Below are 24474 nucleotides of genomic sequence, written 5' to 3' on the forward strand. Positions count from 1 at the left end.
TGCCCCACTGTAATAGGGCATGGGCACAGAGGTAAAGTGATTCCCTCATTTGCATGGGGCACACCCCCATGCAAATTAGGGAACGCCCTCTGCAGATAGTGCTAGGCTTTATGTGTCCCAGCGCTATCGGTATTACAGAAGGGGACGCACAAGCGTCTGTGGCTCCTTCTGTAATACCAAAGTGCCCTGGGGTGCAAAAGGTGGGTGCAGATGTCCAATGCACCCCTGGGGCGCTCTCTGTAATACGGCCCTTATGCAACCTTTTGTAAATAGAGGGCAATAATCTGTGCAAATGGTTTTGTGCTCATATTGCACATTTTATTACTGCTTGTGTTTTGTTAGTAATTGCCATTATAACTGAATTCATCCTGGTGGTGGTTGCTCATATCAACATAGAAGTGGGCGTCATTTGTACCAAACTCCTAATCCGAGTAAGTGTGAATACTGATACAATACGCACCCATTTTAGCACTAATTCATAGTTCTAAAGGACCTGCCAAGCATGTTGGATATGGTAATTTCACATTTTCCATTACTCAGTATTGCTGTACAAAACAAAATCCCAGTAGGATGTACACCCACTTGACCATACCTTGCTCTGGGGTACTTTCTTGAATCCGTACACTTGATAGGCTATTAGGGAGTTCTTCATGGTGTTCACAGTGAATCCATAAAAGGAGGTCTTGGTGCCAACATCCTCCTCAAAACCCTCAGTCACTGCTCCATTCAACCTGAAACAAAAACCAGCGAAAGATTGCTAGGAAGAGGCACTGAATATTGAAGTAGGTGTGCAACGAGCAAGAGCAGCATTTTAAATGTATGCTTTCGTCTACTGGTGACACACTAAGTCTGGAGTACCTTCTCACCTTTGTCATTGAAATGTCCATGCCCAAAAAAGTTCTGATTGTGCAGATTAGGGGATCCAGTGAAATCTGAACCGATATATTATGTGTCCCACATGAGAAGCAAGTAGATCAGAACTCAGTAGTTTTACTTTCCATTCAGGCACTTTAAGGCCTACCTCTATAGTCTGTATTTCAAAACTACAAATAAAAGAAGATTATAAAAAAAAATATGGTTTACACTACTCACACAGGAGATCTCTGCATGGAATGTCTTTATTCGTCCCTTGGGTGTGCCAGCACATCTCTTTATCTTTTGTCCTTGGATACTTCAAAGACTAGTGAATGGTGTCTCCCAGGAATAAGGACATCAGCCTATGCACCTGGTGAATGATAGCCTGTGCTCTGTTATAACTCCAATTGCAATGCATGGAAGACTGTGGCTGTCAGAAGCATCCCCTGGCAGGTAGAAGAACTACCTGAAGCCTGTGAGTCCTAGATCAAGAGCAGGCTGCAGTACAGAGAAGCCATCTAAAGGTAGAGTGCGGCAGACCCTGCTTGGCTCCGGATGTCCTGACATTCCCTACTATCACCTGTATCATCCAAAACACAACCTCCCACGTAGAGAAAAGGTCTTTGTAGGGCCATTAACCTCATTAGACAAGAGAACCAGTGACCTGACTGCCTCTACTGACTGTTACCAGGAGATCAGAAGGGTGCATCAGCCCTGAAAATAGGGATTGTCTCTCTAATTCTGTTTGAGAAGGTAGATGATATGCTGAGCTGACCCTATGTAAGCCTGGAGGTCCACTTCGACTACCAGTCCCAAAGTACCAGTCAGGGAGGTACAGGAGCTCTCAGTGGCTGCAGTGAGATGACAATCACAGTTATATGCATCCATCGTCCTGCTGATGAGAATGCCACCAATGTGATTTAGCCGACATCCAGTGGAGGTCACAGGCTGCAAGTGTTTCAGTTCACCAGGGAGTGTGTCGAGGGACCTCTTTGCCCATCTCACTCAAAGAAAAAAGACTCCAAGTGACTGCTGAACTGCTTTCACTCGGATTATTCTATGGAGAATAGCTATCTTTCCTGACTGTTGGGCTGCATTCTCATTTACTTGCAGACTGCAAGCAGAATTTCAACCGGAAGTCTTTCCTTCTCCTTTTGTGATGGCCAGCGTGTTCATTCTTTCTATCACTGCCTACACTTAGCCTCAGACTACTACCTACCATCAGTGCCCAGGATGCATTACTGTCATCTGCAAGGTCGGATTGGGAAATCCAAGCAGCACTAGAAATGTTTTTGGACCAGCCCCTGGGGAAATGCCTGATGCCCGTTATGGCCAGTCTGGCTCTGGTTATCTGCAAACACTGTGCAGCCCATACTCTCTGAATCTTTCTCCCTGCAGCAGCATGAATGATTGTTCTACTCCAGGGCCCTACTGGAATCCAATTATATGAGTAGGAGGCACTACTATGTAGCTCTAAGCACACTGGGCCCCACAGTGACCGTGTATACAGGGGCGTAACATAGGCTCCTGCAGCTTTGCAGAACAGAGGGTCCCTCAACCCTCCAAGGGGCCCACATTCAGCCCAAGGCCCAAGTATATCTTTGAGGTAAGGTAGAATCAAAGGCATCACATTCTGCGGGCGGGGCATTATTTTGCGTAACCCCACTTAATGTATATAGCTATTAAGTGCGTACTCGTAATTACCATTGCCTTTTCCCAAGGTTAGTCAATAAAAAGTGTTTGTTCATAGTACATTGTCCATGATGATTATCTGCAGAGCAAGTAATGCTTATGGTACAGTGTACTTCAATAATTCAACTTTGCCTTCTTTCTTTAAGGTATTCTGGCATTTCCATATACTGTTCTTATGTTCCCTGAAAAGGTCTAAGCACTGGGGCTTTGCGCAATCACCCCACATGCATGCAACAACAGAGATAGGCTTTTTGCTCAATAGATAGCCAGTTTGTCACCAATTTATTGGTTTCATCCTTTCATTCAGGATGGGCAAAGACGACGAAATGCTACACGGATTCCGATCCATTGCATAATCAGAATCCCACTTTCTTATAATGGCCTCTTACAAATCAAATACGACTTGCTTTTCAGGCTGGGAACACTGCCCGTAACCCCAGTAGATGTGGGAGATGTACTGCTTCCTTTGGTGTCCATACCCCACTGATGTTCAGCTTCTCCATATGAGCTCCCATCCCATCCCATACACGAGGCGTACGTGGTGAGGGTCACTGTTGGCGCTGGTGTCATGAAGGGTCTTCCTGCCATTTGTTCTGTTCCACCAACTAATTTCATCCTGCACTCTCTGCGTGACAACTACTATATCTACCCAGCTCTTCGTTGCCTGTGACCATTGGTTTTGGACCCATCCCTTATTGTCTCATGTGTAGCCCAGCATGTGGTATTAGTGGTATGCAGAAAGCCTTCCTTCCTGGTAATTTCCTCACAGCCCTCACTGTCAGAGATTGACATTTTTGGTAACAGAGAGCTTCTTGTGTTATAGCCAGGACTCTTTTCTCGCATGTAAATGCCTTCACTTGTATTGTGTTTATTTTTGCTCCCAAGAAGAGCTTCTCCTATTCTGGAGTGGGTGAAGACTTCTCCATTTTTATTGTGAACCTCAAACTGTGGAGGGTCATCATCACTGTTCTTGGGCTATTTCTGCACCTGTGGGCAGAATTTGCTCTCACCAGCCAGTCGATTTAGAAGGGGTACACATGTAGTCCCTTTCTTCTCAGGGGATTGGCTATGGCCTCCAGGCACTTTGTGAATACTCTGGGAGCGGATTTTATGCCAAAAGGTAGTGCTGTGATTTGGTAGTATGTTTTGTGTAAAATGAAGCACAAGAACGTCTTGTGCCTGTGATTCCTTGCAATGTGTAGATAAGTATAGTTTAAGTCTAGGGTTGCAATGTAATCCCCTTGCTGGAGTTGAGGGATGACCTCATGTAGAGAAGTCATCTTGAACTTTTGTGTTCTTATGAACTTGTTTAGGAAGTGGGGGTCTAGAATGGGCAGTAGTGACTTGTCTGGTTTTCGGTATCAGGATGTATGTTGAGTAGATTCTTTGATTGATCTTTTTTTAGGGGCAGCTTTTCTATTGTTTGTTTCTGTAGCAGTTCTTTTGCTACCGGTTGAAGCTAGGTCTTGTCTTACTTCATGTGGGTGGTGTGCTTTGGGACCTAGTTGGTGGGTGTTTTTCCAGTTCTATATAATAGCTGTGTTGGGTGATGTTGAGAATCCATTAATCCGATGTAACGTCCCGCCACCCCTGGAAGTAGCCTCATATTCCGCCTCCACAGGTTGTGTGTGGGTGGTTGGAACTCCATATTTAGTGAGTCACTTGTTTGTTGCTGCCTCCCCTCTTGACAGCTCTCCTTTGCCTGTCGCTCACCATTGTGGTGTTTGAAATTGCCATTTTTGGGCAGGTGTTTACGCGTGGCTGATGTGTTGGCAGACTTGATGTGTTGTGAGGATTTGAAAACCTCCACTTCCCAATGGTCTTCCAGTAGGGGTGATTCCCCTTCTCTGCTGCCCTTAAGCTATAGGGCCCCTATCGACTTTGCTGTGTCTTTTTTGATTTGCTGCAGTGTGTCATCTACTGCACTTCCCAAAAGGTGTTCACCATTGAGAGGAGTATTGCTAATTTTCCCTCCCTAAGTCTTTCTCCTCCTATGCGCTTTCCATCAAAAGCTTTACCTTATTCAGAATTCCTAGAGTGAGGCTTCAAAGTCATTCTTCTTTTGAAGGATTGTGGCCATTTTAGCCTTGTTCTGTCTTCTCTTGCACTCATATTTGAGTGCGCGTTCTTCGGTACCGAGTGTATTTACTGCCCTTTTCTTCGGCATCGAAGTTTCGGCTGCTATTGGCTGTATTGCCAACTTCTTGCTTTTCTCTCGACTTCGATCATTTTTTGACGTCAGTGTCTTTGAGACCCTGCCATCTGCGGTATTCTTTGTTTGGTGCGCGCGGGGATCCTTTTGCCTCAATTGGTCTTCTGTCCTCAAAACGTTTGGCACCCAGGCAGTCTTTTGTGATCTAGAATCCAAAACATTCAGCTCGACTGCTCCCAACTTTTTCAGTGCTACCTGAGTGCACCTCTCCTTTGATGTCCTGCATTTGCGCTCAACGTCGATGATCTCGCTCTCTCGACATCCGGGCACTCTTCTCCAGCCTCTTTGGCAGCATTATCCTCCTCTACGCTTGATAGTCCGAGGTCTTACTGCTCCTGCATGGTGTAGTGTGCTTGCCTTTGCTTTTCTCATGTACTCGGCATCTTTGATTTGAATTCTTCGCAGGCCTCACAAGTTGGAGTTGTGATCTTTCTGCAGTCAAAGATTGCACACTTAGGGGTTATTCCTCTTTGCAAACTTGTGGTCGCACTCTGGACAGAAATGGAAAGATGTATTATCTATCTCACGCAGAGCAGCGGTCCCACTGTCTATGCAGTCTTCCTTCTCAGTCTTTTGCTCTGTGCATGTTCCACTTTCTTCATTGTTTTAGGTGGAAGTTGGTGGAACTCTTTGGAAAGGATTCTCTTCCTTGGACTATCATGATGGCATTCTCTAATTTTCGAAATTTCCTCGATGATTTCTCTTTTTTGCTCTTCTTTCCTTTGATTTTTGGAGAGCTTCAGAGATACTTTCAGACCTAATGGCAGAAAAAAGAATCTGAAGATGGCAACCACAAAAGGAGACTTCTGAGGAGTGTGTCTGACATCAGGACAAGCTGGACTAAGCACCAAATGGTGTGGGACATTTATGCCCCACAACCAAACAAAGAAACTAAAGAAAAAGCAGGGAGAAATTACTGTAAAAGGGGAGTGTTCCAGACGCTACCAATAATGTACAGCATGTGAATCCAGAAAAGATTCACACTGCTAAATCCTCCCAGGTAAAACCCTAGGGAGGGCCATGCATGCTCACTAATCCTTGCTAGGTCTATGAAATGTTCCTCAAGTGTTTTTGGCACGAGTGATTTTAGTTCAAAGTCCAGCCCAGGTTCTAAAGTAAGGGTGGGCAGAGTTGGGAGAGTGCTACAATGCGGAATTCCACTTAGTTTATTAAGAACTCTGTGGGTTCCTGACCCCCAGATTGCCACCTGTTTGGCTTACCTGGTGCGTTCTCCACCGTGCCCAGGCTGTCCTCCTCCTGGCTGTCTCCCCTCCTCGTCGGTGCAAAACCCCTTTGCTGTACTGTTGTGTGGCGTTTTAAGCTCAGAGTGAATTTTCCCGATTCATGCCCTTATATAGGTACAATTCACATTGCTCTTATATAGGCATAGAAATCAAGCCCTTATTTAGGCATAGCCTAGGCTACCCAAATACAGGCATGGCTACTTCCACCCATACCAAACGTCACAACGACTTATTGGAAAACCAGCTTAAGCAGTCAGGGACTTCCCCTTGATTGAATATTGATTTGTCCAAGAACTCAGTTACTTCACAAAGAACAAGGGGTTCTTTCCGGACGTTCATATGCCCGACTTTACGTCAAACTATGGCATTCCTAAACACCTCAAGGTATAAATATACCTTCACTTGCTCTAGCAAGATACAGTGGTTCAGAGCAGTTCGAAGACCTACTTGCCCGACGCAGCTCGCTACAGCAAGTGCAGAAGGAAGCCGACTCTCCAGCTGACGCACTGATCAAGAAGCTGCCTTTCTCCTGCCGAGAATCCAGCTGCAGTGTTTCCGGCTCCCCTTGCGGATTGTTGGGAAATCGAGTCCCGAGACAGAGATACCAGACCTCCTTCATTCTAACAAGGTATGGAGCTGATTAGAACCTAGAGAAACCTTTGGTAGATTCTTGGCAAAAAACTAAACCTATGCTACACAATACTTACTTCTTCCCTCGTACTAGACTTAGGTTAGGTACATTGGGGTAGGTGTATTTTAGAAGCACCAGCTGAGTATTTTAGTCTAAGTTATTTATGTATGTACCATACAATGCTCTTACAGTATTATTTCATATTACTATTTACGCTGTATGCATTATACTTTGCAGTCTGCATAATGATTGTAGCAGTTCACCTCTCTTGCATGAGAAAGACGACTGTTCAATAAACCCTTTTTATAGAAAACGCCTGTCTCTCTATTTCTCTGCAACTTTGTAGAAATGAAGCATGCACGATTGACTGGGTGAAATACTTATCTATTGTTTAAACGACTCTGAGAGATATATTCTTATTCTTGGGAAACAAAATTGTCATGTTTATGCGGTTGTCAGAAACTAATCCCTTCTTGTGAATTCGAGAAAGTTTCTAGTGACCTCTGAGTTAGCTGGCACACACACAATTAAGTTTAGTATATTCGATAGAGACCTAGTTGACCAAAGTCCAATGTCAAATCTAAAGGATATATTATTCCAATGCGCAGAGCCTATTGGGAATATAGGAACTACACAACAGTACATCTTGGGAGGACTGCCCATGCGTTTGTGCATGCGCAGTCCTCCCAAGAAGTTCAGCATAGGGGTTTTGGACTGATGAGGAGAGAAGACAGCCAGGACTCAGGGGGAGGACAGGCCGGGCATGGTGGAGAACGCACTAGTTAAGCCCCGCCAGCCTCCTAGGGGTGGGTGACAGGGGCAAACTCCGCGACGCTGTGGAATTGGAGTTTTTGTTGAACTCTGCGTTCCCAGCAGAGTGTGGAGTTGGCAAAACTCTGCAAACTACGCTGGCGGAGTGGAGTTCACGACCCACTCTTATTCTAAAGGTAAAAAATGTGGCCAGCATAACAATCTGTTGTTCTGAGAAGTGCTGAACTATTTCATTCGTAAATCTTACTTCTATTAAATAGGTAGAGGTTCTCAGACTGCTTCTGAAGCTGTGCTAGTCTGCTCATTGACAATGCTCCCTTGCTTGATCAGTATTGTACATAGTCAGCAAGTCCTCTGAGGGTGCTCCATGGTTTTTAGCATTGCAACAGGAGAGCCCAAAGATGTTCTGCTAAGAGGGTGATCTCAGAGTGTACTAGTAATCATACTTTATTGTGGTTACTGCTCCCTCAGAGTGCATTGGAAAATACTTATTGCACCTGGATATGAAAGAAATGATCATATTTCGGAAGCTATTGAAGGGACAGTGTGTTATCAATATAGAACTCTTCCACAAATAAGCTCTTGCAATCTCTGATGAAGTTCTGATGAAAGGACGAAATGCTTTGACTGGGATGAGAATTCACAATATATTGCTTAGAAGAATAAAGATTTACTTCACACGCAAATGGCTTTGGTGGCCTCAATGGACTAGATAAATAACTGATTTTGATATTTTGAATTGATGCTTTTATTTAGGTTTTGTATGCTCCCCCTTGCAGTATGTTTTTTGGTGATTTCAAAGAGGGCCTTTAGGCAGTAGAGCCCCAGGGCTGAATGCATACCATTTACCTACTTTGATGGACTAGTCACTTGTGCGTTATTTGGAGCCATTACTGCTTCTCTGGTGTTGGTATCGAATATAGCATGTTACAACGCATGCTTTTACGTCGCGTTCCATTACAACGAGGTCATTACAACGACCGCATTGTTACAACACAATACCTTTACAATGCAAGTCATTAGATTGACTTGCACTAGATGGCGCTCCAACATTAGAAATAGTATAATTTACTATTCCAACTCCACCTTGCGCAACAGTAGGGAAGGTGTTGGAATAGTAAATCATACTATTTCTTAGGTTGGAGCGCCATCTAGTCTAAGCCGATCTAATGACTTGCTTTGTAATGGTATCGCGTTCTAGCAATGCGGTTGTTGTAATGACCACGTTGTAATGGAACGTGATAACAACTGTGTTGAAAAGGTCGCTTCCTATTGGCATCACATTTGACATATGCAGTTGGGATTTTTAGTCAGCAGCACTTTGTAGGCAGAGATTTGTGAACCCAAACATACAATGGAAAAAGATAAACTGCAAGACATGCAAAGTAAAGCGCTAGAGGCTAAAAATCAAGGACTGCCAGGTGGGGTGGGGGAGGGGTCACAAGGGAGTGTTGCAAACTAATGTCACAGAATGGATAGTCACAACTGGGATGCTTGACCAAGGATAGCAATTTCATTTCTCATACCTGAACACAAAGTCATGGGCATCTATGGCTTTGCCTTGTCGTGACCCATTCAGGATGCCCCCGTTCCCGACTACAGAACAACGCACGCACCCGTCCTGCGGTTTAGCGTCAAACATCCAGCTGTTGGCAGAATGGTTCAGAAGCTTCAGGGTGGAGGAGACAACTGAAAATAAATGGGGAGAAAGAGTTATGTTAGCATCAATGTGTTGCAAAAACTTGCCATGTGCATGATGATTGGAAAGTACACATTCAAACATTCCGCTCAGCTGTAATTGCAATATTTTTTAGAACACCCAAGTGTCAAATCAGAGGACATATGTTATCAAGTGGGACGTGTAAAGTGACTGTGTCCTTTTCAGCTTTGCAGAATACCCTGGGAAAATAAAGATTTTGGGTTGGCAAAAATCAGGGTTGGACTGGCCTACAGGGCAATGAGGCAGTGCCCGATGAGTTGCTCCAATAGGTTTTTATTACTATTAATTTCTCTAATGTTACCACTTTTTTCTCTATATGCTTTGCTAGTGGTAGCCACTTTTATTTTGGTGCCTCACCCTATTTGCAGTCCTAGTTCGACCCTGGCAGCAAGAAAAAGCAAGAAAAAGTACTATTCAGACAGAATTCAAAACGCTAAATGTGCAAATAAAGAATTCTATAAAATACTCAATGAACTTCGTAAACCAAATTGCCTAGAAGGAACTCATCCTGTTACTCAAAATTTCAATGCATTTCGGGCTATTTGTAAGCCCTTCTTCAGGGGAACACTACAAGTTGTAAAAAATACACACACCCATTAGATTTTGTTTTCCAACTGACATACATGAAGAATATTATATAGTGCATCGTGAACTTACAAAATACGTTTAGCAGTGAGCTTCATAAGTAACGTTTTTCCTCGATGCACGAAATGTGCTACACAAAAAATAGCCAAGGAAGCCTTTCTCCAAACATTAATTTGCCCTCGTTTTTAATCTGTTCCAGTTTAACACTTCCCGTCCCAGTTTCCCAGCAGCGTGGGTTTTAACAATTCTGCCATGAGTCCAATATCCATAAAACCAACCACGTTCCCCGTTCTTCATACCTTTATCTTCCATCGTTATAAACACCTTCTCAATCTATTCACTCCGTGGAATTAGGGCAGACCGCGTTACCGGGCTACATGCAATAATTGTCGAAACTTTAATCTAGTGAAATTGAAAAAATGTAAAAATAGGTGTGCACTTGTTTATTCCCCTTTTTTTCAATCTATATGAAATATATCTGCCCTTTTAACAAGTTGCACCCGCGGATAACTGGTGATAAAACTGTAATTAAGTTACATGTGAAGCAATACCATCTATCCTCTAGAATGGGTAATCACGTTGAAAATTAACACGATGGTCAGATTCGGTTTGCACTGTACATGTACATTTTGTATGTAATTTAACACATGTGGGAATGGGTGCAATACGTTTATATAATTGCTTGACGAGAAAAATTGATACATGAAATTTTATAACTAATGTATGAGCATAACATCTAAGGGTGGGCGGGGCACTCAGGTAACACCTGAAGAAGCATGTAGCAGGATATTTTGCATCAACTGTGAAAAGGGGTCGTTTCTAAACGCATCCTTATGGGATTTGTAGTAACAAGGGGAAGGCATTGTTGCGGGAACGTAGGTATTGGTTGGATTAAGGTTGAGGAGGCACATCATATCAGTTAAGAAGGAGGATAACATCAGTGAGCAGTTTGCTTGTTTGTAGGAGTGGATAGATTGAGAAGGTGTTTATAACGATGGAAGATAATGGTACGAAGAACGGGGAACGTGGTTGGTTTTATGGATATCGGACTCATGGCAGCGTTGTTAAAACCCACGCTGCTGGGAAACTGGAACGGATTAAAAACGAGGGCAAGTTACTGTTTGGAGAAAGGCTTCCTTGGGTATTTTTGGTGTAGCACATTTCGTCGCGACTTATAAAACACACTTCATTCATTCATTCATTCATTCATTCATTCATTCATTCATTCACCCCCTGAAGAAGGGCTTACAAATAGCCCGAATGCTTTGGGAAAAATATGATTAACCACTAAGGATCAATTATGTATGACTCATGCGACAGAAAAAAGCCTGGATTAGCGTATCTGCCGGATTAGAAGCTGTTTTTACAGAAGCGTCTCACATGTAACACATCAGAAACGGATGAACTTTGGACTACTTTGAATACATTTGTTTTCAACGTGGATGAATTCATTGTATTTTATGAAGTAACATGGAGTACGCTGTGCGTCCGGTTTTGGAGTGTAAACTCGCTTCAACTTCGTTGGGCAATATTTCAGAACATATTCTGGCATACAACCAACTGCTACTGCATCCTTGTCATTTTATCAGTTGTCACAACCCAGGCCCACACAGCCACAGCTACAGAGGCGGCACCACAGAGCCACAAAACCTGCCCACACACTCACCTGTCAGACCGACCCATCTAGCAGTGCCTGATTGCTATTGGCCAGTCGAGCCCTGTGTTGAAGATCTTAGAAGGAGGCCCTTTAAACTCCTACACAACCATGGCAAATTACTACACCCAGCAGTAACTCACGGCGTGGGGTTACTCCATTAGTTTTCTCACAGGAGTCATATAGAACTCCTCAGTTGTCTAAATATTGACACACCCACACTTTAACGTTTGATTGACAATAAAAATGTAAAAAAATGCAGGAACAAAAGAATCCCACTTTCACATAAAACATATAACACAATCCTTTATTCCAATAAGAACCTATTCTGTTTATACCGGTTTCCTCTCATTGCTTTTAGATAATGCTTTAGGTCGAGCAGTAATTACACAATCCAACCTGGTAGTCATTTCATTGACCTTGCAAGAATGACAGCCTACATGAACCATAACAAGGTCTGAACCTGTGATCAGAAAAGGTTCACACAAAGATCAGAGCAATGAAAACGTAACAACTCCACTTCAGTATGCAAATGGAAGGGTACAGTGAGATTTTTGCTATGATCTCAAAAGTGCCAATTTTTCCTTGATGCACTTTTCGTGAAATTGTTCATTTTTTGGGAACAATATGTAATATTGCCTCCTTTCGAGTCACTAGTAGGAACAGAAAATATCTTGTGAAAATAATGGCCATGAAACATTAGCTCTTTGAACCAGTCTCCTACTGGTATCATGCAAGTCTTATGAAAGCACGGTATGCTCATGCTCAATTTTCATGCGAAAATACCAGCTGCCACATTTCACAAAATTTCGCACAATTTACTAAAGAAAAATAAAATAGAGATTTGCACATTCTTAGTTTTCAATGAAAATAACTAATATAGAAAAGACGTAAGGCAAATATATTCTATTTCCTATTAAGATGCATAGGCAGTTACAATAAATGATTGCCAAAAGACAAATCTGTTTGTATTTGTAAATGGCCCCAGCTTTTATTCTTATCCTGTACAACCTAGAATTTTATAATTTAGCCCCAAATATTATTCTTGTGCTGTACAACCTAGAATTTGATAATTTAGATCCAACTTTTATTCTTGAGATGTACAACGTAGAATTTGAAAATGTTGCTGCATTGTAAAAATAAAAAGCCTAAAAAAAGTTTCATTTTCATAAAGTTTGGGCTTGAGAATTGTTTTTTTCGAGCAAATAAAACAACCCAATGAAAGCATTCAGTTTGCGGAAATAGATATCCACACCTACGCTTTATGGAAACCCAGCCTATTTATGTCGCTTCCTGTTTTGAATATTTCTGGTGCAACGACACCAACACAGTGCCCAACGGCATCACCGCTGTTTATGCATCTCACTATCCACCCTCCTCTGAACACCTGTTAGATGCCCACTGCACCACCAGCGGCTCCTGCAGGGGTTTATGCACTTCTAACCAAGTAAAAAGGATCATGTTTACTGCCCTCGCCATAAGCGGAATAGTTTCTTGGCATTTATTTAATGTTTTTGTTATTAGCCTCCTAACTAGAACTAAGTGTATTGTATCAGCCTTAGGAATGTGTAAGGCTGAGTCAACTTTGCTTGATTGCCAACCCGAGATCACAAGTTACACCCAGACTCTGCCTGCAGTGGGCTGCCATGATGCAGAGCTTCAATTCTTAAACACTAATTACATAATTTCTTTCCATTTGGTTACAGTCACAATTGGAAAAACATCTGATGGCAAAAGTAAGCACCATTTAAAGTCAATGGGAGCCTATTCACAAACTGCATTTTGTTACATTAGTAGTATTACAATAGTACTACTAATGTACCACAAAAAGCAATACACAAACCAGCATGCAGAGGTCAACTCCTCCGGTTGTCTTTTGTGTGCGGAGTTCCCCCGCCTCAATGAGGAGATCTCTCACACATACATTTTGTTTAAGGGTTTTTGGGGCCCTAGACTGCAGAAGTTTGTGAATGGTACGCCCCAGTTTGAAGATACTGCTATCTTTGATGGGTAGCCATTGAAGAGTGGGGAGAAAGAGGGTGAAGGGTCAGCATATTTAATGCCAGATGTCAACCTTGCTGTAGGGCGGGAGGCTGCTTTCAGAGAAGCAAGATGTGTCTTTGGAATTCCCAATGATTGGGAGTTCCTATATCTTGAGAGGGACAAGGATTAACCTACAGTTTTGAGGTCTGGATCTGGACTGTAGGGGTTGCAGATGCGGCTGGTACATTTGGCTTGAACATGTATGATTGTTTGCAAATTCTTTATTTTATATATTGTGAAGCTGAACAATTTAGTGCAGTCAATAAGTGCAAACTTTCATTTTGGAATTCTAAGCAAATCCAACAATGGCGGACATCTCAAACATTGACAGGAATAGTCATCAAGGTAATTCCTGACAAGGCATTGCAACTTTGCTGGATTGCCCAAAGTAAAACAAATATATACATTTTAAAAATAAAAATCCCAATGCGGTATTGTCTTGTTAAAATTTTAAAAAAAGAATGCCTCCCATGCCATGCCCTTGGTGCCAGGTTTTTCCAGGTGGTGAATGGTGTTGAAAAATCTCTATATGTGAGCCCTTCTAAAGGAGATGGGCAGAAATATAGCCAAACCATGATCAAACTATATTCCGTACGCATTTAAAACAGGCAAGTGGATAATTCATAGTCTTGGAGAGTGGGGAACTCAGTCGCATTTTCAATGGAGTTCTCTCTCAGACAAGATACAGACCCTGTGCTTTTAAAGGATTCAATTTGAGGTTGAGGAAGGAGGATTGAATATCATCAAGGATCTGAGTCAGGGCAGGGGTGCAGTGTTTGGGGATGAGACTTTCATTTGCAGCTGAGTATCATTCTAGTTTAACTGGTAAAAGTTATTTAACGCTTGAGAAAGGTTGAAAATAGAAGGGGACTGAATAAATCCCAGAGGAAACTAATCCAAGAGGGTGCTATCAGGGTACCACTTATTTTTCCTTGCTGGTTGCAATTCTTTGTGTATGAGGAGAAGCATCTGTGGACTTTTCAATTAATTCCCCTGCAGTCTCTAAAGGTGTTCTTAATACTGAAGCTAAGTGAAGAATGAGTGAAAAAAAGCCCCTTTCCCCTATGAAGAGTAATTGATCACTTGATATTTGCTGATTGGTGGTCTTGATACTACACACCAATTTTGAAACCCTATTGAAGGTTGTCAGATAAATTGATTATGATAGAATGTTTTTAGCTGTATAGCTACATGGCTTGCTAGGAGTTTTACCAGGAAAAAAGGTTTGTCACAGAGCAGAAGTTGTTGTTCAGATCCTATAGGTGTTCTCCTGGTTTACTGTAGGAGAGAGATTTCTTGAGTGCAAATTAAGAATCCAGAAACCACTCATTGTCTCAGGAATTAATTGATAAACGTAATTCAACAGAGGGCAGCTGAGGTGCCTATGTCTTTGAGATGCATGCCTGGAATAGGATCTGTGAATTGAAACAAGGTTTTCACACAGTTTATAGTGTTAAACACTTTGCTTATAGTGATCTGTGCGAAAGGTGCCCACAGCTATTACTTCTTAACTGGCGAGTTAAGAATGTGGTCACTGTTTGTGAATGACAGGAACGTTTCAATCGTTATGATTTTCTCTTCAAAGAAATCATTTTCTTTGAAATCACTAACCAGTAGATTAGGATTTGGAGTTGGCTTGATGATTTCACATGTTCTTTGGCTACATCCATTTTCATTCAAGTCAATCTAGAGTTGATATTAACCCCTTCTGCGCTGATGACGAGCTCAGCTCATCATGAGGCTTACCTGCCGTGCGGTCATGACGAGCTGAGCTCGTCATGTAACGCGGTATTTACAAAACCGCCGCGCACAGCGGGAAAAGCCGCCGCAGCGATGCGGTTAACAATATGTTTTCTGTTATTCCCACAATCCCTATAGAAAAGTTCTAAGAATTTAGTGAATGGCTAATGTGCATGTTGAAGTTAATAGTGCTAGGCGACTTTCTGTCTTTATTCGAGGCTTTAGTGTACTAAGGATTCTTGGATTTTCGCCTTGACTGCGTACGGGGCTAGTTCATTCAAGATTTCCGACATATTCTCATTATATTGGGCCTTGATTGCATTGATCTCTTATTTATCTGGGTGAACAAGTAACTCTTGGCATGAACAAAAAGACGTTAATGTGACTGGTGTCTCCATTTCGGGTCTGTTTGGCTTAGAACTCACGTTTGAGAGCGAGGTGGAGAAAGGAATTAAGAAATAGTCAAGTATTCAACAGTTGTGGAAGACTCAGGTTTGAAGAACCCTTCTTAGATTATTGGTATATCTTAGATCAATTCGATATTGTGTGTGGGTGTTGAGCCCAGTTAGAGATTTATAAGTGATCCTGTTAACAGTGACCTTCATTAGTCTGGTTTTCCCAGATCTTCTGAAATGTGTTGAAGCTCTGGAGATGACGTGTATGAAATTGATTTGGGTACTGCTTGGTCTTTGATTTTCGTAGGTGAGAATATGAGTGATACATGGACGATTGGTTTGAATAAGAAGTTGGGAGTTAGGAAAAATAGCATACATTCCCATCGATGTATCAGAAAAGGAGATTGGTGAGGTAAGTGATCCAGGATAAATAGAGAATGGTTTAGTGTGTTAGGAGTGGCAGTTGGGTAGGTGAATTGGATTGGAGAGGCTCAATTGGGAGATGAGTCAGAGGATAGGAGAATTCATTGAGAGTTCTAGGGGAGGAAAAAATGCTGAGTAAGGTAAAAGGAACAGGAAAGATGACATGTGAACGGGGAGGTTTGGTAATAGTGCCCATGTAAGCCAGTGGTAGAATCTGTTTTTTTGTGTGGGAAGGTTATTAGTCTTGAGAGATTTCCATGTTTTGAGCTAAGTCGGAAAATTGAGATACAAATATTTGAAGTTGTCATCCGAAGTATAGATGACGATTTTGCTGTTCTTGCCCATGAATATTGATACATCAACCTTGGAAAAAGAAGACAGGTAGTATCGGACTGTGTGGGATTTTGGAGATTCGAGTGACCGATAATAGACCAAGGAGACCTTCATCCAGAGAAGCGTGTTATGCGTGAAGACTAAGATCAGTTCTCTGGCATCCTCAGTGGGAGCAAAAGTAGCAGTTGGTGTTAAGTGTTTCAGAAAAGTCCTTAAGCAACATTTGTCGGGACTTGAGTAAGCATGGGCGAATTTTGCGGATCTCACGTTCGCGAATTTTGCGGATTTGCGAATTCGCAATCCGCAAAATCCGCGAATTCCCGCGAATTTGCGGATTTTTTTTTTTTGTGTTCGCCCGTGTTTCTGCCAGTTCGCGAGGGTTTTTACAATTTCGCAATTTGCGAACTTACCTGTCGGGTCGCAAGTTTCGCGAACTTGTTGTTTCTACGTGTCCAGCCTGTTTGGGACACTCTTCTTCATCACTGCCACTCTCTGTCACCACTGCCACTCTCTGACTACTCATGCCACCCTCTGGCCCACCCATGCCACCCTCTGTTTCATCACCACACCCTCTGGTTGTCCAGTGTACATTATTTTCGGCAAAGCAAAGCACACCTTCCCTGCCTCAAGTGACCTGAATTAATTTGGGGCTGATTAATGTGTCACAGAATATTTTTTTAGCTGGCACCTGCTTCCTTAGTGCGCCCTGATTAGTGATCTTTTGCACTTGCTAAGTGCTTTCATTGTTGCAAAATTAGTTACAACACCTGCCCTGCCCCAACTGACAATAATGAATTAGGGGCTGATTAATGGATTTTAACTTCCAGCCTGGCTCCTGCTTGTCTCCCTTAGCTGTAATTCAGGACCTTTGTGGCATATGTGTAACTATTCTGAGGTTCAGAGCAGGGTCACATAATAGTTGCAACTGGCAACTGAACTCTGGAGGGGCCCCTCAGGAAGCACTACAGGAAATGGCTACTAATGATGAGCCTGAACTTTTGAACCTGGCAAGTAGTTTCAGTTTTGCTAAGATCGTATTTCTGCAATTTAGCACTTATTCGCGGGGCGCGAAGTTGTACTGGGAAGCCGCGAACTCACGCGAACAGTGCGAGCAGTGCGAGCAAAATCCGCTGCTCGCGGATTTGCGGATTTTGCGGGAGATTCGCGAATCTCGCGGATTGCGGATTTCCCGAAAATCCGCAAAATCCGCGAGCGGAACGGATTTTCCGCCCATGCTTAGACTTGAGGCACCTTCTGGTCTCTCCAGATAACTGGATTTTGTGGTTAAAAACTGAAGGTTAGATAGATAATTCAAGTGGATATTGATTCAGGGTGATCGCTGCAACTAATGTTGCATGACCCCAATGCCTAGAGGGAAAAAGAAAATGCCATGTGCCTTTATGACTGAAAATGTGCATGGATTGAGCTATGTGGTTAGCTTTGCCCAACTAGACTTTCGGTCAAGCTCTCTTGGACCAACAAAGACAAAAGCATCTGCGATTTTCTCTGGACCCACACTTTGGATTATCCAACATCTGGCATTAAAAGAGGCAGAATGTCACTTTAACATCACGCCTATTCCACTGGCAATCTAGAACACATCAGAGCATGATTTCATTAATTTCTGCCCCAGTGCCTATGCCTTTCTCATTGTGAGTTTCCTTCACCAGTGTGAGGTGGGTTTGGATGCTACTCACAATAAAGAAGAACATTCCATGCATGCACCCAAAGTAGCCCCAACACAGTGTGTATTTTAATTTTAAGTCATGATAAAAAGCTTATGTTTCACTGCATCTAAAAAAGCCTGTGAAGAGAATTGCCCATGCATGACAACAAAACCCCCATTGGGAAGGGAAATAAACACGAGCTCCCCAGAGGGGCAGAGCATGTGCATCATATGAGCACCATCTGAGTAGACAGAAGTTGGAAATGAGATCTGCATGCAGGACGCTGGCAGCAGGCTACAATGGGAGCTTCTGTCCCAGGGCCTTCTGATGGAAAAGTTAATAAATCGGACAGACACTGATGCCCTTTACGCATCAGAATGTCAAAAGATCAGGCAGCTCGTCCCTCCTCGCCCATTCATCCCAAGGACTGTTATTCATTAGAAGACGGTTGTAGGGGGAGGAGCAGAGGGAAAGGTCAGGGAGACTGAAGAGTCAGTGATACCGGTGCATGAACGGGTTCTGACAATCATTCCTTGGACACTGGAAAGCACTGGCAGGAGGATGTTGTTGATAGGGACAGTGGTGCATTGTCAGAGCTGTGTGGAGAGTAGTCGAGGGCAGAGATAGAGAATGAGATGCCGGTCAGTGCTGTGTGGGCGACCTGCCCTGGAGGACAAAAGAGCACTGCAGGCTCGAACCGAGATATATTATCAAAACTGAAAGGCCGCAGCAACCGCTAGACATGCTTAGGGAGTGGAGGATGTGCACTTGCAAATGCGTGCATGTGCTTATGCACTGGAGGGGCAGGAGAGAGGCCCCTGCACTGGAGGGGCAGGAGAGAGGCCCCTGCACTGGGGGGGCAGGAGAGAGGACCCTGCACTGGGGGGGCAGGAGAGAGGACCCTGCACTGGAGGGGCAGGAGAGAGGACCCTGCACTGGAGGGGCAGGAGAGAGGCCCCTGCACTGGAAGGGCAGGAGAAAGGCCGATCATGTACATTGCAGCACCGAGTGTATGCCTCAGTGATGAAATAGGAGGGGTCCTGCAGGTCATGAATGAGGCAAATGTTACGACTTTGCATGGGTGCCTGTTTGGAACAGCAGGCGCAATGGAGAGTGGAAACAGCTGCAGGATTAAGGTGCATAGATAGGGCTTTGCTGGACCTCCTCTGTGAACTGCATTGGTAGTAGCGCATGCAGTGACAGGTTGCAGTTCTGAAAGAACACGAGTGCTTGCAGTGCATTGGCTGAGTTGGAGGGGTATTTTACAAAAAATGCATCTAGTGCACCACAGTGTTAGTAAGAGGAATCCTGGTTCCAAATTGCCCGGTGTCCTAATTTAAATGAGTCTGCCCCAGAGCTCTGTCCTACATTAGAACATTTAGGAACTTTGCATTAACTGATTCCACCCTCTCTCTCACCCTGAATCTGTTTATGTCACAATCCTTGTACTTGAATTGGATAAATGTAGATCAGTCGTAGTGTCACTCAGCCTCCACTGCAGCAGAAAGGTGCAGAGGTGCCTCAACCAATGACAGTGTGTGGACTGGAGGGGATTGTACATTATTTGAGTGGAAGAGAGTGGGTTCTATTCTTCTTTGCCAGCTCAGGGGACAACAGATGCCTGATGTGTGGAAGATTCCTTCAAAGAAAGTTCCAACAACAATTATCTAAAAACTGCTACCCTTGCTAAATGTTTGTGACCTCAGTTTTAAAACGGTGCATTGTGTAGGCTCTTTTCTGAGGATGCAGGGCCGTGAACGATCCTCAAATGGGACGGACATGCTCTTTCACCCGCCAGGCGTGAATGCGCTTCGTGGAGGACAGCAAGGTGGATTAGCTCTCTCACGTCTGGATGTAGATGCACCATAACTGGGGTCCCTAAGAAGGTTAGTTACCAGGTCCACTGGCCATGAATACACCATGGTTGAGGCCTTTAAGATGGACATGACACCTCATCCACAGGATGTGACTTATCAGAAGTCATAGTTCCTGATAAATGCCATCTCGCTCCCATAACATAAGTGTATGTGACGCGATAAGTGTACTTGCCCCGCACCTTCTGGATGTGAATATGCCTTGAATGTGCTCACCTGAAAGGACCAGCTCTATAACGAGAAGGATGCAAATTTCTCAAATCAGGATCCCAGAGAAGGATCTTCCCCCTCAGCCGCCCAGGATGTAGGTGTGCTAGGAGTCACTTACCTGATTGAGAAAGATCCTTCCATCCATAGGGAGGGCTCCACTTCTGCAGTCGATCCCACGACTTCAAATGTGTGTCCCACATCAACACTGGCACATCCAAGTTGACGAGACTGCCATAGCGACTGTCTTTTTTCAATTTGGTTTTCAGGGAATTGATGCAAGGTGAGCCGGGCTGCGAAGAGAGGAACAGTAGGCTCTGAGAGATCAAGGAATAGACACGATACGTGGGCGAGAAGGGGAAAAGGCGAGATCAACATGTCACACAAAATGAGGGAGAAAGGAATGGAAAGGGCAATAGTGATGAGAGAGAGAGAGAGAGAGAGGAAGGCGTGCAAGTGCTAGAGAATAAAAGAAAGAAGAGAAAACAAAAACACAACAATGAAATGAAGAAGTGCTGATAATGACACAAAGAAGAATTCATTTTGGAACAGTAGAATGAAGAGAAGCTGATAATAGAACGATTAAGCCGAAAGACACTGATATGTGATCAAAGAAAGAAAAGGATGGTATCAGAATAATGACAGAACCATGAGTGCAAAAGAGAACAATGAAGGAGGATGAAACAGTTAGAAAGGGAAAGAGGTAGGGAAGGTCAACGGAAGACCGGGGCGGTAAAGAGAGGCTGCGTAGGAAGGCGAACATGAGGAGTGGAGACCAAAGAAGAGGAAAGCAGAGGAAAAGAGGGGGCAGAGGGGGGTGTAGAAGAGGTGAGGCTATACTAACAGAAAAATAAAAGGAAAATGTTAAAAGCAGAAAACAAATATTGAAAAATTACAATGATCCAATATGAGAAAAGTGAAGGAAGATCAAGAGTAGTCAATAAAAGAAAAATTAAAGGAAAAATAATAGATAAGAGAACAATAAAGAAAAGTAAATAAAGTATAGAGGGATTTTTTTTACTAGAAAGAAGATATAGCAGCTTAAATGTATTTTTTACACTTTTACTTTACCTTCTCGTGGGTAATATTGGTCCTCCCGGCTTCCAAGGGGTTTGGCACCTTCTCTCTGCAATGAAACCAGAAGTTGTTATTAGCTCTGCTTCTTCATCAGGTCATGTTAAGCATTTTAGTTGGTTATGACAACTTCTGTCTGCTCACGTTTGAATAATTGTAGTCTTCTTCACAAAAGAGCATAATTGCACTTTCCACTGGTTGAAAGTACATTAGTAACTAACGGGACGAGCGTCTTGTGCACCTGGCTGTGAGATTCTGGTTCTATACGGAGCACGTTAACACGCTAGACTATAGGTTATTTTCTTCTGTACAGCGGTGATAGGTCACTAGTGATTAGAAGTGCACCGCGAAGGTCAGGGCATTGAGGATGTTTTTCAACAAAAGGTTAGTTTGCGCTTACCTTTATCACTAGCACTCGTGATGCTGCCTTGTGAAACAAGCAACACATCATTTGTAATCATGTTTAAGGTGCAGAGGGGGCACTCACTATACCCTGATGGGAAATTCTGAATAATACCTTAATCATTTATGTGGAAGTGGGATCAAATAGATGTCATCGCACTGAATTCTGGGAGCTTGCCATTAGGCATCTCTGTAGCATGACTACCACGGATCTTTGTCGAGATATTCCCCCCTACTTCATAGTGTTTCTCCGGACCAGCTCTGGATTATTCCCGTTGATGGTATATTCACTGCTACAAGTTCTCCATCACGTCCCTAGGCAGTGAGGAGGGGCGGTGTTGGCTCAAAGACCCGCCCTGTCCCTGAGTCCATGAAGATCTCACAGGATATTGACAGGAGTACATAATTGAGCTACCATAAAGGTGGCTACAGGATATTAAAGTAGTAAATATGGAAGTTGTATTTAGCAGCTGAATAAAGTAATCCTAGCTCTAAAGCAAGACATCAATACACAAAGAAATGGCTGCTTTTATTTCCGCGTCAAAAGATGCAAACCTTAATCATATCAGAATCGGCTTTTGGATCAATAGGCCAGGTTTATACCTATGATTAGGACACTGCCCTAAGTTTTCATTTAAGAAAGCCCATGAAAGTGGGTGCATTTGTTTCCTCGAATAGACCAAATTGGACTAACACAACTGATACTGATGTTTTCCAAAGGAAAAGCCCATAGCTGTAAATATAATGTCCTGGTGATATAGAGCCATATGGCCCCTATACTTCTGTTTGCAAGTTCACGAGCATGTAGCGATGGACAGAGCGATACATTATGGCCAATGCAGACTACTGCCTTGAAGCTCCACTGAAATTGGCCGCAAGAGGGTGGTTGATAACTACAAATGCCATTGCTGCTACGGAAAATGGAGTATCCAAATGGCAAAATATATTTTTTGCATGAGGCGGGTCTCAAAATCCTTAAACTAGAGCTCAGAAGTTGTACAACAGAGAAAGGGCGAAAGGGGATTCTTTACTTCCAAATGAAAAAGAGGTGATGGTACTGCCAAGGTTATTTTCAGGTTGAGGATTGCAAGCAATGGGGCAAGAGTGTTGGAGCAAGAGATATAAACCAGAAGTGCAGACCGGAAACCTGCTGCTACTCTAACCAATGGTGATGTGCGATTTGCAAATACTTAGGACTATATTCTTTTACCTCAGTGACACCAAACATTTTTGGTTGTTGGTGGTGTATCCTATAGCCAATCACAGGTTGGCTGAACAAACAAGTGCAAACCATCCTTTGTGCTTTTTCACACTGCTCAACCGTTTTCAGGAGTGGAATTTATCCAACCTTTTTACACAGGTAAACCTTTATATGTTTGCCCTGCCCAAATTAATCTAGGGGTGCAGATTGTGTCAGAACTGGTATTTACTGGGAGTGGTAAACAAGTGTGGAAATTGAGACTAATCCAGGCCCCCAAAGCTATAAGAATGGCTTGGCGGCAGTTATTAGCAATTTTAATGTATATTTAATTATTATACAACTTTTTTGTGCTCATCTGTTATTTAGACAGACATCACCACCATGTGGCAGATTGTCATATATGCCGCTGTTAACAATTAAGTGCTGGTGCTGAGCACCTGAATCCACTGGCTCAAATCAAGCACTTATTATACTGTGCATTTTTATTGTTGCAAAACCTGCAATTTGTTAGGTAGCAAACTATGCAACCGTAAATATTTAAGTAGACTTGCGAACTCACAAAATGCACTTTCAACTGATTACAATTTTTGGCATGACAAGGGGGTACAAAATCAGCGTCCCTTCTTCCTACTGAATCGGAATGAAATATATATAAACGGTTTGTGATGGAAGCCATTGATCTGATGTCAAGTCCCTCAAGGGACCACTTCCATCTTGTGAATATGTGCACTTGGCATTGTGGAGAACTACAGTAGTCCATGCTCCTCCTGAGGACATTCGCTGAATGTTACATTTTTCTTTAACCCATTAGAATTAATGGGGTAACCCTGTATCCCTCAGAACCTGGGTATTTATGCTAAAGCGAACAATTGATTCTGTTGGGTAGTGCAACTACTCTGTGTATAATATACTTAATATCAAAGCAGCTGCTTCAATCACGGTATTATTATCAATGAAAGCACAAAATCAGCGAGAAAGATTTGCAAAAAGCAGAGTTTTTTTACTCCTTTGTTATTTACAGGAAAACATAATATGGCTCCAAAATACATTTGAATGGCGGCGAAATGAAGGTGACTGTTGTGCAATTTAAGTGAGAAAGTAGTGATAAGTGGGGTCAATGATGAAATATATACAAGACATAAATAAGTTACATGAATACATACAGTACAAAAATCCTGTCCTAGCTCTAAACTTTTTAACATGAATCCAGGATCAAATAATTTGGCAGTTAAGGTAACGGAGACTATATGGACATGGATGGCATTAACATCGATCAAAAAGTCTCCACCAGCCGGTTGGAGTCGTGAGATGCTTGAAATAATGAGTTGGTGGGTTCTTAACATTATTTCTTAAAATATTTTTTGCATTCATTGATAATAACTTGATTGAATCTGCTGCTTTGATATTAGGTATATTGTACACACAACCTTTTTCTTTAAAGCCGATCCTGCCCACTTAAATTCTATGGTCTGCTTTAAAAAAATGTTGGCATTTGGTGAATGCAAATACACTGACTGCAGGCCCTAGCAAGCTCACATCAATAAATTCTAACCAATCACAGGGACTCTAAAAAGGACTCCTGCGTCATGAATAATAAAGAGGCAGAAACATTTGTGAATCTCTGAGAATGGGCATTTTGTAAAGCAACTGATTACTACATCAGTCAAATCTCAACATGAAGCTGGGGTCACAAACCAGTCGATATGTAAAAAGCGCACCTAGTAGTCTACGGCCCCGTCATACCGTGATCC

General features: G+C 42.9%; 1 protein-coding gene across 1 annotated transcript in view; it reads right to left on the reverse strand.

The window, feature by feature from the left end:
* The window catches only part of LOC147666280 (alpha-N-acetylgalactosaminide alpha-2,6-sialyltransferase 2-like), a 225207-nt gene that overhangs the window by 22921 nt on the left and 177812 nt on the right, over positions 1-24474 (reverse strand). The window contains exons 3-6 of the mRNA XM_086949163.1: positions 21118-21172; positions 20168-20339; positions 8932-9094; positions 593-731 (exon numbers count right to left, since the gene is read on the reverse strand). Of these exons, the coding sequence (XP_086805289.1) occupies positions 593-731; positions 8932-9094; positions 20168-20339; positions 21118-21172 (529 nt within the window). The remainder of the gene's footprint in view (positions 1-592; positions 732-8931; positions 9095-20167; positions 20340-21117; positions 21173-24474) is intronic.

Source organism: Lissotriton vulgaris, unplaced genomic scaffold (assembly GCF_964263255.1).
Source record: "Lissotriton vulgaris unplaced genomic scaffold, aLisVul1.2 SCAFFOLD_991, whole genome shotgun sequence".
Classification (NCBI taxonomy): Eukaryota; Metazoa; Chordata; class Amphibia; order Caudata; family Salamandridae; genus Lissotriton; species Lissotriton vulgaris.